The sequence below is a fragment of the Microcaecilia unicolor genome, chromosome 4 (genome assembly GCF_901765095.1).
Source record: "Microcaecilia unicolor chromosome 4, aMicUni1.1, whole genome shotgun sequence".
NCBI lineage: Eukaryota > Metazoa > Chordata > Amphibia > Gymnophiona > Siphonopidae > Microcaecilia > Microcaecilia unicolor.
The window spans coordinates 7,040,047-7,055,619 of record NC_044034.1 but is presented as its reverse complement, the minus strand read 5'-3'; the positions used below and the strand labels follow the sequence as shown (position 1 = coordinate 7,055,619).

Sequence of the window (15,573 nt, the reverse complement as noted above, 5' to 3'; positions counted from 1 at the left end):
AAAAAAGGAATATTAAAGAGTTATAAATAAGGGTGAACTACATTTTTGACAGGAGAGGAAATGAGCAGGGCTACAGGCAGCAAAGGCTTAGTGTTGCTGAGTCAAGTCAACTCACCATAAAGGCCTAGTAGATAGGGAAGGCATCAACGAATAGGAAGGTTACATTTTTTGAAGGATTGTTCTAATTGTAGATCTGGGGGAAGGGCATTCCATAATACGGGACCAGTTACACTGAAAACTTTTGAACGGACAAAGTTGTAGCACAGTTGATGAAAGTAAGGGATTACCTGACGTTAAAATCGTCCTTAGTACCTGAAAATTGGAGAGTGGCCAGTGCCATTGGAGGGTGCACATGCCATTTTGAAAGTTTTGAACACCAAGGAAGTTTGCCGGCGTTTTTGTTAGGGCTATCACCCTGATTCAGGGTAATCGAAACATGGCCCGAGTCGGTGATAAGTCCTAGGTAACACGTTAGATTTCAATAAAAGTATTTATACTTCACATTAGCAATTGGAGCCAATGTTGATTTAGGTAAGGCACAGGGCTGTGTACCCTGTTTGAAGAGAGTTACCTCCGAGGCTTCGCTACTGTGTGCATTTTTAATCTTTGATTGCTACCTAACAAATTCAAGTACCTGTTGCACTGGGGTTGTGTACCTGTTGTATAATTGATTGGCCCCCGCATTTACAAATTTTCTTTGGGACTTTTAATTATTGATTGCCCTGGGATTGATAGCGTGGAATGTTGCTACTGTTTGGGTTTTTTCCAGGTACTTGTGACCTGGATTGGCCGCTGTTGAAACTGGGCTGGACAGACCATTGGTCTGACCCAGTATGGGTATTCATATGTTTTTATCATAAGGAGCATTCATGGGATTTGTAGCTTGGCTTCCCTGGTTCATAACCTGCTGCTCTGACCACTAGACTACTCCTAAGCCTTCTACAAAGATAGTGAACTGTACCATGGTAGATCTCCAAAGCACTCAACCACCCTTCTCTCCTTGAAATTAATTCCATTTACCACTATCCCCTCTGGTCTGTCACTCAGCCTTTCTCTAATCTATGTCGGCATCATGGCACCTACCTTTAGGTCAGGAGTTCTTAACCACTGTTGGAGGTGCAGGAAGAGGTCAGACATGGTGTAGAGAAGGGTCTTCAAATCTAGTATGTATCATTTATAAATGGCCATTTTATTCAAAAATATTTTGTACGATGTATGTAGCTTTGTGTGACTTGTATAACTGTAATACTGTAATTTTAATGACATAATAGCAGTCGGTACTGTTCGTGGCTAACAACGCCATATGTAGCTGTCAGTAGTCACTGGTGAACACATGGCTTAAGGGGCTTCGTAGAGGTTAAAAAACCCTGATCTAAGTTGCTCACCTTACATGAAATAGTATCAAAAACTTTGTTGAAATCCAGGTAAACTGCATGTAATGTATACTGTTGATCTCATTCGCTAGCCACCCATTTTGGCACAGTTTGCTTCCTGTAAAAGCAGGTCTTAGAACCTTCACTTGCCAGTGAGTTCCCCTGGTAAAGCTTCCATTAATGTTCTTCTCTTCTTAGCCATTTGTCACAAAGCAGGTCAGTTGTTTCCCTCTCATGCTTTCTGTGATTCTCGTAGTTGGGTTTTATTGTTGTTTTGGATACATTTATTAGCAAGACAGGTTATAAGTCCAATCAGCCAGCCCTTGTTCATAAACTTATCACTTTGTGTCACATCAAGCAAAACATTTTTTTTTATTATTATCGTTTAGGTATGTTCTCTACTCCTTGGATCTTTACAATGACAGCGCACATTACGCACTCACAAAGTTCAAGAAACAGTTTCTTTATGATGAAATTGAAGCTGAGGTAAGATATGATTGCACTTCAAATAGTAACCTACTTGAAAAAGCAATTATTGTGATGTATTGAGTTTGGGGAAATTGATTTGTAACGTGAATAATTCAGCTACAGAGCAGATTTTCTCAGTGACAGACCAGCTTAGCCGTCCAGATACTGCTGCCAATTGCATATAGCAAACACGCTGGCCGGCTGGCTTCCTTGCTTCAGTCATCTGGTCTTTTCATTTCGATCTAATTTTAAGGATCTGAAGGCAAAATGTTGAACTCCTTTAATGAGTTTGCTGTGCTTAAGCAGCATAAAATGTACAGTTTTGGGATCTTGTCAGGTACTTACAACTTGGATTAGCCACCTTTGGAAACAGGATACTGGGCTTGATGGACCTTCGGTCTGTCCGAGTTTGGCAATTCAGATGTTCTTATTAACCACACAAATGTTCTCTGGATCAGAGAAATCTTCACCTATTTTAAGGTTTGGAGGACCCCTCAAATAGACCTATTCACAAGCTCTACCATAGATACTCCCATCCTCCAGTCAACTGTCAGGTGATGCTTTTATTTCAGCCCCTTGTCCCTTTCCTCTGTTTTGTTTATCCCTTCATTCCTCCTTTCCACTCAAAGTGAAAACCGTGTACAAGTTTAAACAGATCTAGCAATGTGATCCTTGTAGCACTAAACAGACCTCAACAGAACTGGTACCCTGTGCTAAAAAAAGGTTCACAGTTCTTCTCCCTTTCAGGCTGCCAATATTCCCATCATTGATCATTTAGAGTGAGGCCTACCATAAGTACATAAGTAATGCCACACTGGGAAAAGACCAAGGGTCCATCGAGCCCAGCATCCTGTCCCCGACAGCGGCCAATCCAGGTCAAGGGCACCTGGCAAGCTACCCAAACGTACAAACATGTTATACAAGTTGTTCCCGAAATTGTGGATTTTTCCCAAGTCCATTTAGTAGCGGTCTATGGACTTGTCCTTTAGGAAACCATCCAACCCCTTTTTAAACTCTTCCAAGCTAACTGCCTTCACCACGTTCTCTGGCAACGAATTCCAGAGTTTAATTATGCGTTGGGTGAAGAAAAATTTCTCCTATTTGTTTCAAATTTACTACACTGTAGTTTCATCACATGCCCCCTAGTCCTAGTATCAGATCTCTATTACTCAGAGTTCGGAATCTGAGCAGCAGATTTCGGATACACACGTTGCCACAAGAAAACCATCTACCAGATGTACTACGCTTTTAAATGGAAAAAGGTTTCCATCACACATGGCAGAGTCCCACTATTAACATACCTCTGTTGTCACAATTCATCTCAGCACTGTTTCAGCCTATCATACTGCAGTATGCATGGTACTGCAAAATCTTGGACCTTTTCTTGGTGTGTGGGCTGCTCCTATAAAATGTACAATATATAAACAGATGAGCAGCTCTGAACTTGGGAGTCACCACTTGTGTGCCTAGATCAGTTTCTGCTTGTTGACGAAAAAAAGCATTGTTCATCTTTATTTATTTATTTAACACATTTATACCCCACATTTTCCCACTAGTTGTAGGCTCAATGTGGCTTACACAATACCGTAGTGCAGGCTACAGTTAGTAAAATACAATTAATCGAATATGCAATGTATAAAACAACAGAGATAATAAAAAGATAATTAAAGGTAATAGAGTCCATGAATTTTGCTGTAACAAAGAAGAAGTAAGTTAGGTTGAGTCTGGAAGGTAAGCCTTCTTGAACAGGGTGGTCTTCAGTCATTTTCTGAAATTTAGATGGTTCTGAATTGATATGGAGTTGAGGAGTGGCCTAGTGGTGAACTTTGGTCCTGGGGAACTGAGTTCAATTAACACTGCAGCTCCTTGTGACTCTGGGCAAGTCACTTAACCCTCCATTGCCCCAGGTACAAATAAGTACCTGTATATAATATGTAAGCTGCATTGAGCCTGCCATGAGTGGGAAAGCGCGGGGTACAAATGTAAGAAAAGAAAAAAATATTAAGATTTTTGGGTAGTGCATTCCATAGTTGTGTGCCTACGAAGGAGAAGCAGGTGTTAATAGGTGTTTTCTGTTGATGACGAGATTGATCATACAGAGCTGCATTAATTCTTGAGCAATGAAACTAATTCTGAAACTGAGGAGACTAATGAATGTGGAAGGATTTCACGTGTTTGGGACTTTACATAATGTTCTGAGCTCTGATTAAAAGTATTCATCTTGGCAGTGGGTCATGATGCCAACCACTTGTGTGCCTGATCAATCTTGCCCCCTACCGAAAACACCTATTAAAGCAGATCAACAAATGGTTTCTGAGATTGTGTAGAAGTTTACATGTGTGAAAGCAGGTGGTCCGCAAGATCTCACTTTTTTGCCATCTGGGCATAGTTTGAGCAAAGTTGCGATGTATACGTGTATTTTATACAACAGTCATGTAGGTTTAAATTTGTGGAATTTATGTACTATAAGGAGTACTTCTCTTTTATAAAGGTTCATATTTATTACCTTTATGAAATAGGGACCTTTTTGGACACTTCACATTGGCACTGTGCTCCAGAATTGTGCCCTTAAAGGTATAAGTACATAAGTACATAAGTAGTGCCATACTGGGAAAGACCAAAGGTCCATCTAGCCCAGCATCCTGTCACCGACAGTGGCCAATCCAGGTCAAGGGCACCTGGCACGCTCCCTAAACGTAAAAACATTCCAGACAAGTTATACCTAAAAATGCGGAATTACAGGTCTGTGAATGTTGCATTTGTTCAGATTCACTTTACTATAGTTGAGCATTTATTTTTATTCTGTTATCTGTTTTCAGGTGAATTTATGTTTCGATCAATTTGTCTACAAGTTAGCTGACCAAATATTTGCATATTACAAGATCATGGCAGGAGGGTATGTAAGGTGTTCTGTATTCAACTTTTTAAAATACATTAAAATTGATTTCTACTGTACCTTAGTGTAATTTGGATGATTTTCTTTCACAAGTCTGCTTTTAGACAAACGTTTGCGTGCAGAATGCAAAAACCATGGAGCAACTATTCCACTGCCACCCTCCAACCGGTATGGAACACTAATGAAACAGAGGCATGTACAGGTTAGTTCAGCTGTGGTTCTGGAATCTCGTACATGGAACTTTGTTCAGAATTATTGGGAATAGTGGACCTGGTATCTCAGGGGAATTGTGTCTGAGAAGTGAGTGGATCCCTCAACCTTACATGACGATAGGAAATGGGATGACGTTCTAAAATAATCTCTGCTTAAAGCTGTTTTATGTTTTCATCTAGCTTCTAGGTAGGTCCATAGACCTCAATCGCTTGATTACTCAGAGGATTTCAGCAGCTATGTACAAATCACTGGAACTGGCACTTGGTCGTTTTGAAAGTGAAGACTTGACCTCTATTGTGGTAAGTATTGCGCAATGTTAGTGTTCTGCTTTTGGATTTAACTTGTGCCTTTCATCAATAGTAGCTCCAGGTGTGTTACATTCAGATACAGTAGGTGGTTTCTTGTCTCTGGAGAGCTTGCAATCTCTTTGTACCTGAGTCAATAGAGAGAGTTAAATAACTTGCCCAGGGTTAGAAGGAGTAGCAGTGGGGTTTGAACCTGGCTTTCATGTTTTTTCAGCCCACTGCTGCAGCTGCTCCAGGCCTGCATCCCATCAGTTCTATAGTGATTGCAACAACATTGGGGCACAATACAGTAGCTTCAAAAAAGGGATGGGAAATCAGATCAGAGACGTACCTAGCTTAGTTGCCACCCGGAGCAGAGCCGGTGGGCTCTTGAGGTAGCTGTTGCTAGGGGCCTCTCAATAAAGACAAGTCCCTGCAGTTGCTAGTCTTAGAGAGGCGTTAGAAAATAGAGAAAAAAATCATTTGCAGATGCAGGTCTTGGTGTTGCTCCTGGTTCTGAATAAGCTGGAAGCCCAAAGGAGCTGAAGGAACCTTCCAAGGCAAAAAGATGATCTTTCTTTGATTTGTTCTATACCATATAGCACAATGGTGCATTTTAAACTCGCTACCCCTTTTTCTCCTTGTGTTCAGGAGCTAGACGGGCTAATGGAAGTTAACAGGCTGACACATAAACTGCTGAGGACGTACTTAACTTTGGATGACTTTGATGCTATGTTCAGAGAAGCCAATCATAATGTGTCTGCACCATATGGAAGAATCACTCTTCATGTCTTCTGGGAGCTCAACTATGATTTCCTTCCAAACTACTGCTACAATGGCTCCACTTATAGGTGAGCAGGACAGTTTGTCTTCCTGCTCACATTAGTCATTTTAGAAAACAGCATAAGTTGTATTTGTTCTGAATGTTCACACAAGTAAAGTAACCAGCTTATCAGAATATATATGCCTTGAAATTTCTTAGCCTCCCAGAGACACTGGATTCCTTTAGAGAGCTCTCTCAAAATATCAAAATAACTGATCTCCCATTGATGATAGCTATACCACTAACCTCGTTGGTGTCACTCACTGATTCATTTCTTAATTCAGCAAGAAATACTAGGACTAGGGGGCATGCGATGAAGCTACAAAGTAGTAAATTTAAAACGAATCAGAGAAATTTTTCTTCACTCAACGTGTAATTAAACTCTGGAATTTGTTACCAGAGAATGTGGTAAAGGCGGTTAGCTTAGCAGAGTTTAAAAAAGGTTTGGACGGCTTCCTAAAGGAAAAGTCCATAGACCATTATTAAATTGGACTGGGGAAAATCCACTATTTCTGGGATAAGCAGTATAAAATGTTTTGTACATTTTTGGGATCTTGCCTTGTATTTGTGACCTGGATTGGCCACTGTTGGAAACAGGATGCTGGGCTTGATGGACCTTTGGTCTTTCCCGGTATGGCAATACTTATGTAAGAATTATACACCCACCTCTTCATCGGTGTATGGTAGTGATTTTCTAATATCAAAATTTTTAAATCTTTTTCCTTTTAGGATTTATATCAAAATTATTTCAACTTTAATCCATTCTTGTAGTTTTAATAGATGCTTAAATTGCAATACTCATCTCAATGATGTATTTCAGCCGGGGGGGGGGGGGGGGGGGGGGGGGGGAAGTTGTCCAGTCTTAAAAAATACCTGCGTAGAAGGGCACCAACATTGATCAATCCACACATCTTCCCAACTTCAAAATGGCGGCGGCGTTCTAACTCTATTTTATATACTTCTCAAATAGATCACGTGATTATGGGTGAAAGCCAGTCACAGAGCCCAGGATCATAACGTCACCCATTCAATTTCTAGATTTAAAGCCCTTGGGGAAAGTGTATGTAACCTAAATATCCAGTTTTGTTCATGGTAATTCAATACTTTTTCTAAGTCACCACCTTCCCACCCAACGTGCAGTTGATCTGTCATGCACCACCTAATATCCTGCTCAGAATGCTGATTTTGTAAAGCTGCTTTTTTCTCTTCCCTTTCAACTTTTTAAACAGTTTTGAGAAAAACCAAGAACAGTCAGTGGTCAAAGGGGAAGAGGATAAGGACTAGTGAATAGAGTTTTAACCAGTTTGGAAAGTGTTTGATGTTCATAGATGGCTTGTTTAGCATAATTCTTAATTTACCCTGGGTGTATGATACTTCTGGAAAACTCACATACCTCCTTGTATCTTAATTTTTGATCTTTATAGAAGTCTTTTTATGGGTGATATCTTTTTCATAACATGGCAATAGTACAATAATTAAGTAATTATCCAACAAAAAAAACCCCTTTTAAACTGCATTATCCCCTTCCTTCATTTCCCCACCCATCCCTTCCTCACCTCCCCCTTTTATAAAAGTTCAGCCGAGAAGAGTTTGTGCCCTTATAACCCTTATTGGCATGCTTACCCCCCCCCCCCCCCCCCCCCCCAACCTCCCTCATTTATCATCTCATAACTCTGCCATTCAGTCTCTGTCAACACATTGCATAGTTAAATTCTCTCTTCTGTGCTTTAGTGCTAAATACCTTAGCAGGGGAATAATATATAAGGACATGACAGATAATGATAGATGACGTGGCTAGGATAGCTACAATGGTATGCACTGTGGACTTGTCTAGACAGCTATCTAAGTTCATGTTCTGTATAGTACTGATAGATCATAAGACCCCGTAACTAAGATAAAAACATGGGCATAGTTTTTTTTTCTGGGGAGGGGTTGAGGGGGGCATTTCTCCCCCCAAATCAGGTGCCTGTCTGGTATCCCAGCCTCCCTCCCCATGGGATCCCGTACACTGGCTGCCCTTCCACTCCTTGCACTGCTGTCCTCCAACTTTCTGGGCTGCCAGCAGTGTCAGTGAGATAAGCACACTGCCTCCGGCGATCCTGGAAGCTTTCCTTCTGCTACAACTTCCTGTCCCCCATAGATGGGATGCTGCAGTAGAGGGAAAGCTTCCGGGACTGCCAGAGGCAGTGTGCTTACCTCACTAATGCTGCCAGCAGCCCAGAAAGTTGAAGAAGGGCAGCGGTGCAGAGAGCAGGAAGGCAGCCAGTGTACCAGATCTCATTGGGGGGGGGGGGGGGGATCAGAGCAAACCCCCAGACCCTGTCAGCAGTTGCTTACTATCTGCTACCCATGAGCAATTACAGAGTTTGACCATGCAACCTATATGGGTTGTCAGTGTCTCTCGAGCATGACTGAAGAAGTAGTGTTTGTCTCCTGAAGGGCTCAAGTGTGCAATGAGTTGATAGGGAAAGTCTGACTAAGGTAAAGGTCCTGTCCCAGTTGTGCCATCTGATGTTTTGATAAGATTACATTATAGGACACTTATACCCCCACACATGCCTCATGAGTTCAGTGTGGCTTACATAGTGAAGAGACTGGGCATTCCCAAGAATAAATTACGCTACTGAGATCATATTAAGACAAATATTTTCTAAATAAAAAAGATTTTAACAACTTTCTTAATTTGGTATAATTAGCCTGACCCCTAAATATTACAGGGAAGACTGTTCCAGTAAGTAGCAGCCTGATATGCAAAGATGCTAGTGTGATAGTGGGATTAGGGAAATTAAGCAATTTAAAAAAAAACCCTAGCGTTAAAATTGGAATGCCTAATAGACTGATGAATAAGAGAGGCCATATAATGAGGGAGCCAAACCGTGTATTACACACGCCTACATAGGCAACCAACAGTGGAGTGACCCTCTCAAACTTTGGTACCTTGTAGATCGAGCGAGCTGTTGTGTTGATCAAAGTTTGAATTTTCTTGATTACCTTCTCTCTATAGCCCATGTAGACTGCATTACAATAATCAACCTGGGACAGTATCAAAGTCTGGGCTTTCTCCTCAGCTTCCAAAGTACCTTAAAGACTGTACCCGCTTGCGAGTTCCAGATTGTTGTTCCTCGGTTCCATAGTTCCCCCATGTATTATGCATGTTCTTTTGTTGACTACCTGGAATTGTAGATAGGCAGTCATATAAATTGTTTTAAATAAATATTGTCTCTCTTTCGTTCTAGATTTGTTCGAACAGTGCTGCCATTTTCACAGGAGTTTCAGAGGGATAAGCCTCCTAATGCACAGCCACAATATCTGTATGGATCAAAGGTTTGTTTTCTAGCTCCTACTTCTGTATTTGTGCATGTGTATGTATACTATATAACAATGCTTTTTTTGTTCCGGTACGTGCCGGCACAGCGTACCGGCACCTTTTTCCTGAGGTCCCGCTCACCTGCCCGCTCTCGTCCGTTCCTGCTCCCGCGCTCTGTTGAAATCTTTTGATTACCCAAAGTTGCGATTCTCCTCTCTCCCCTGCCCTCCCCTCCATGTCCAGCAATTCTCTCTCCCCTCCCCTGCCCTCCATGTCCAGCATGTCGCCTTTACTACTTAACATTTCTAGAGCGCTACTAGGGTTACGCAGCGCTGTACAATTTAACAAAGAGAGACAGTCCCTGCTCAAAGAGCTTACAATCTAATAGACAAGTGAACGGTCGGTCCGATAGGGGCAGTCAAATTGGGGCAGTCTCCCCTGCCCTCCCCTCTCCAAGTTGCAGCGAACCAGAAGTGAAGGCAGCAGTGCTCACTGAAGCAGGCATGCAGGCTGGTTTGTCTCCTCTCGCGTCACTTCCCCCTCAGAGCAAGCAGATGGAGAGTACGAGAGATAGAGGTCACGATGTAAGAAAGTTTGTTGCAGACAGAGCGGGCATTTTTATAGAGCACATGAGAAAGATAGTGCAAACACTTCCCATGCCGCTTGGCTGTGCTTCAACTTTCCAGGACCTGGGCCCAACTCCACACCAGGTTTACTAGGTAACTCTGGATACTTGGCAGTTCAAATAATATCAAACCAGTCAGAAATTTCCTGTATTTAATTAGGAATAGTCTCTTCCCTGGGGCTGTATGCCCCCCCCCCCCCCCGGGCTTAGTACATAGCTCCAGCACTCTTATAGCTTCAACTCAGCAACAAAAAGGAAAACAGAAAACAAACTCTGTTTCCACAGGTATTAACCCAGCCCTGAGTCCCACAGTCCAAATCCTTCCCTCCCCGAGTTCATCAAGCCCACTAATCCTTGGGCAAAAGTTCCAGCACTTTCCCCAGCAAAAAGGTTCCCAAAGTTCTTTCACCCAAAAGTTCCCCAAAGTTCATTCAGCAAAAAAGGTTCTGCTGCGCGCTTCACACTCACCCTAGCAAACCCTCACCTCAGAGCAACCTGAGGAAAGGGGACCTCCCCCCCTCCCATTCAAACCAGCCATTAACTCCTGGTATCCTCCCCAAGGGTCATGCTTGAGCCCAGGGCCAGTTGGAAGCTACTTCCCCAGGGAACCCGCTCAGATACTTCTCTGGGCTTTTCTCTCAATTAATTGAATTAACCGGTTCATCAAGGTTGCTAACAGGCCCTGAGATTGCCCCTTTTCCACCCGGGCTAAGGCAGAAACATCCATGGGCTCTACCTGCATTCCTTCACCAACCTCTTTGGCCTTGGTAATCACATCCTCAGGCATCCATTCCATAGGCTCTATCTGTCTCTCCCCTCTCCCCAGCTGCTCCCAATCTTTATCATGAGCCTGTTCAAAAGCCTCCTCCTGCCCCCTGGGAACCTGGGAGTTGTAGTCTGGTTCACCTTCTCTAAGGGAGTGTAGTGGCCTCCTCTGGGAGTCAGGGGCATTGCAGCGCTGATTAGCCGTTCTAGAGGGTTCAAGTGATCCTTCCCGAGGATGCTGGGATTGGTAGTCCCTCCATTGTTCCCACCCACGCCGGCCTTTCCAGCGCCCCGGTCCAAAGTTCCAGCTCCTGGATCTACCTAACCCTTCACAAGTGTCACAGTAGGGAAGAAGGGGGGAAGAGAGGAACAGAAATTAGATTGAAGACATCATGGTGTGACCTTCACGAACAGGATGAGAGCTGATGTGGAGGACCAGGATTGGGATTGATATCCCCAGCGGAGAGCAGGAGGAAGAGTAGGAGAGGCATGACGACAGCGACATGTACTCAGAGTGGAGATGGTTGAATGGAAGGAAGGAAATGTTGAAGTTTGAGAGCTGAGAAGAAGGGAGAAGACGAAATAGATGGTGAGATGATGAAAGCAGAAGGTGAGCACAATGTGTTCCTGCAGTATACAGTGGTTTCAGATGGAGAAAGAGGTTGGGAAGGGATAGTACCAAGAAGAGAAAGTGTACTGGAGCCATAAGAAATAACTGGGAGAAAATGCAATGTGTAGAAAAAATGAGTCGCCCCAGAGAAGGCTGTGAGAATATACAGATGGACTGCAAGTCCTCCACAGCACCTGGAAGGTAGCTGGTGGGGAGCACTGGGCATCTGGAGCAAAGACCTGAGCAGATCGGAGTGGACCTGGGATTCACCATGGAGAAGGCTATGAAGATATGCAGGTGGGCTGCAAGTCCTTCACAGCACCTAGAAGGCAGCTGGTGAGAGCGCTGGGCACCTCCCAGCCAAGAAAAGGCTTACTAGGGTTTAGGCCGAAGCCAGCATTCCTCCCCCTGAGGGTCACCTGATCACTCAGTACTATGGAAAAGAGTTAAATTAGCCTTGGTGATGGTAAAACTGACTAATAGCACTAAAAAAAAAAAAAAGAGAAGAAGGAGGTGGAAAAATGGGAGAAACAACTCCTCTGGAAAGGACAAATGATCACAGCACTGAAGGAGAAAGAGAATAAACCCTTGAAAGAAGTTTTTAAAAACAGAGAGAGATGTCGAGCAGAGGAGACTGGAGGAACCAGCGGGGGGAGGGGAGAAAATTGTTTTGCAGTGAAGGAGACGGCACAAGGAAATCATTCAAAGACTGAGTATCAAGGTGTGGTAGAGAAGGACAAAAAATTAGAGATAACAGTGGCACAGTAGTGAAAAATATAGGACAATACAAACAAGGACATGATTCAAACGTTGATTCCCAATGCATGGCAGAGAAAGCAGGAACAAGCAAGTCAGATTGAATCGGGAGGAAAAACAGCAGGAAACACTCATGGAGAGGATTTACAATTTTATTCACAATGCACTGAACTGGAGGGCATAGATAAGTGGCAGCAATTGCAGGAGCAGCATGCAGGAACTCCTGGAAAACAAAAGCAGAAAGCCGGTGAACCGAGAGGGAAAAAAAAGCGGTTCTTTCAAGAAACCTGGACCAGAGGGAGAAGGGAATGCCCAAATTTGGGAAGTTATACAAGAAAGCGACAGTGATAAAGTGAGTTTAGGAAGGAGCGGAAAGTAAAAGCAAGAGCCGGCACAAAAAGACGCTCTAGTTTGGCCAGCAGGTGGCGCATGTGTTATGTTAAAGCAGTTATAGAAAACTGAATGCTCCGTCTTTAGTTTCACTCAGTTCAGAAGTGATCTACAGTATTGTGAGCAGTATACTTTTGAACGCTTGTGGTTCTGGGCTCTGATTGGCCCAGGAGCTCAATTCATCTAGGATATGCTGGTTTCCCCCCCCCCCCCCCCCCCCCCCCCAGTCTTAGCCAGGGAGAAGAGAGAGACAGATCTCTTTGCTGAGGCCCTGTGATCAGTTATAATTGATCCATATTTCAGTTACCTGTTATTGTTTACTGACAGCACATTTTCTGTTCACTGTTCAAGTTGTGACGACAAACCTGTTTCCAGTCCAGACAGCAGAGTCAACAAACTAAAGAATCCTGGTGGTGCATCCTGTGGGTGCTTTCTAGGAACTATGGGACCACTGGGAGTGTGGCCCCAGTAACCTAGAAATCACAGGGAATATTTTGAGAGCGGGAGACTTGCCCAGAGGCAGTTGGGATCCAGTCGGTGGGAGGAGGGTGCTAGTGTAGAGCACATACACACGTGCATTAGACCCTGAGCAGTGCTGGGGCAGACCCTGTAAGTGGCCACAGGGTTAGCCCCAGGTGGGTGATGGCCATTCTGTGACAAGGATGCTTTAGTGTGTCCTGCGTTAAGCCATTTTTGCTACGTTAGGTGCGGGTTAATACTTAAGCTTAGTAAAAGGGCCCCATAACGAGGAAGTATACAATTTGAGGTAAAATATTTCAGTAACATTTTTAAAAATAAAAATAGGTTTTCTACTCGGCAGTTAATGTCTGGTATATACTGTAAGCTCTGCAACTATTCTGCTTTTATTTTCTTCTTTCGAAATACTTTTGTTGTTAGAGATGAGGGAAGTCATTTGGTAGAATATTCTAATTTGAACAACATAGAAACAATGCATGGATATTTGACTTCAGGAAAAACAGACTGATTTAGTGTATTTCAAATGTTGAAAATAAATCTTTTATAGTAAATAGTATCAAAATGTTTATTTTGTTTGGAAATGTTTTTTACTTTATTTTAGGCTTTGAATTTGGCCTACAGCAGCATTTACAGCTATTACCGGAACTTTGTGGGCCCACCCCATTTTAAATCTCTCTGCCGACTCCTTGGATATCAAGGTATTGCTGTGGTGATGGAAGAATTACTGAAAGTTGTCAAGAGCTTGGTGAGTAAATGAACCCCTCTGTACTGTTCTTCAAAGAAAGTTTGTGATGTTTGTATTACTTGGGATGTATTTGTATTCAGAAGATGGTTATAAAAAAGCCCAAACGGGAGGACCCTTTACTAAAATGCATTAGGCACTTAATAGATGATTAACCTGAAAACAGCCTCATGTACAACCATGTTAAACTACGCAGTAATCAATTTCACTAACTTTCTCGGGGGAAGTGGTGTGGGTGGGGAATGGACATGGAAACCTTACCCAGTTAACATTCACAGTTAACGCGGGAGTGCATAGCGCTAAATAACATGAAAACAGCCTAACGTGCAACCACGTTAAACTGTACATAGTAACATAGTAGATGACGGCAGAAAAAGACCTGCACGGTCCATCCAGTCTGCCCAACAAGATAAACTTATATGTGCTACTTTTTGTGTATACCTTACCTTGATTTGTACCTGTCCTTTTCAGGGCACAGACCGTATAAGTCTGCCCAGCACTATCCCCGCCTCCCAACCACCAGCCCCACCTCCCACCACCGGCTCTGGCACAGACCGTATAAGTCTGCCCAGCACTATCCCCGCCTCCCAACCACCAGCCCCACCTCCCACCACCGGCTCTGCCACCCAATCTTGGCTAAGCTCCTTAGGATCCATTCCTTCTGAACAGGATTCCTTTAGGTTTATCCCACGTGTGCTTGAATTCTGTTACCGTTTTCATTTCCACCACCTCCTGTGGGAGGGCATTCCAAGCATCCACTACTCCCTCCGTGAAAAAATACTTCCTGACATTTTTCTTGAGTCTGTACAGTAATGAATTTCACTGACTTTTCTCTGGCTGGGGAATGGACATGGAAACCTTACCCAGTTAGCATTCGGTAAGTGCAACACACAGTTAACGCAGGAGTACAAAGTGCTAACTGGGAGGAACTGAGTTCTCCCTGATTAACTGTGGTGTCATGTGCTAATAGAAGCATTAATACACAATCTAAATAAGAAAACTGCTACAGATGCTTCCAATCATTCTTATGTTAGATTTGCAGCAAAACACATGGTAAAACCTGCGTTAAGCTACATTAACTACAAATCTTAACATACTTTAGTAAAGGGGTCCCAAAATGTGTACCATAGTAAGTGATGTCACTTTATTATTATTATTTGTTACATTTGTATCCCACATTTTCCCACCTTTTTGCAGGCTCAATGTGGCTTACATATAACCATTAACGGCTTAGCCGATTCCGGTTTGAACAAATACATGGTGAATGAATACAAAGTGATATTGTGGTATGATAGGTAATTGGGGGGAACTTAAAGAGGGAGAGGAGAGGAAGAGTCAGGTTTATTTATTTTTTGTCTATTAGATTGTAAGCTCTTTGAGCAGGGACTGTCTTTCTTCTATGTTTGTGCAGTGCTGTGTACGTCTTGTAGCACTATAGAAATGCTAAATAGTAGTAGTAGTAATAATGTCCATTACGGTCTTTGTTTGTATTGTATCACAAGTGTTCAGGTATTTTATGTTGGGTCGGTGGTTCATGAGGACAGGAGAGTCCTGGTTTCAGTAACTAGAAACTGTTGATAACTTTGAGAACTGATTGTCTTTATTCATCATGGCATCTCTTTATAGAACATAAGTGTTGCCAAACTGGGACATCCTGTTCCAACTGTGGCCAGTCCAGCTCACAAGTACCTGGCAAGATCCCAGAACAGTAAAACAGATTTTATGCTGCTTATCCTAGAAGTAAGCAGTAGATTTTCCCAAGTCCATCTTAATAGTGGCTTATGGACTTTTCTTTTAGAAAATTATCCAAACCTTTTTAAACCCTACCAAGCTAACTGTTTTTA

The 15,573-nt window shown here is 42.9% G+C and overlaps 1 protein-coding gene across 1 annotated transcript in view; it reads left to right on the top strand.

The window, feature by feature from the left end:
- LOC115468266 (cytoplasmic FMR1-interacting protein 1) overlaps positions 1-15,573 on the top strand; it is a 129,621-nt gene that overhangs the window by 82,209 nt on the left and 31,839 nt on the right. The window contains exons 18-24 of the mRNA XM_030199840.1: positions 1,763-1,859; positions 4,661-4,737; positions 4,831-4,939; positions 5,130-5,249; positions 5,886-6,085; positions 9,294-9,381; positions 13,589-13,732. Of these exons, the coding sequence (XP_030055700.1) occupies positions 1,763-1,859; positions 4,661-4,737; positions 4,831-4,939; positions 5,130-5,249; positions 5,886-6,085; positions 9,294-9,381; positions 13,589-13,732 (835 nt within the window). The remainder of the gene's footprint in view (positions 1-1,762; positions 1,860-4,660; positions 4,738-4,830; positions 4,940-5,129; positions 5,250-5,885; positions 6,086-9,293; positions 9,382-13,588; positions 13,733-15,573) is intronic.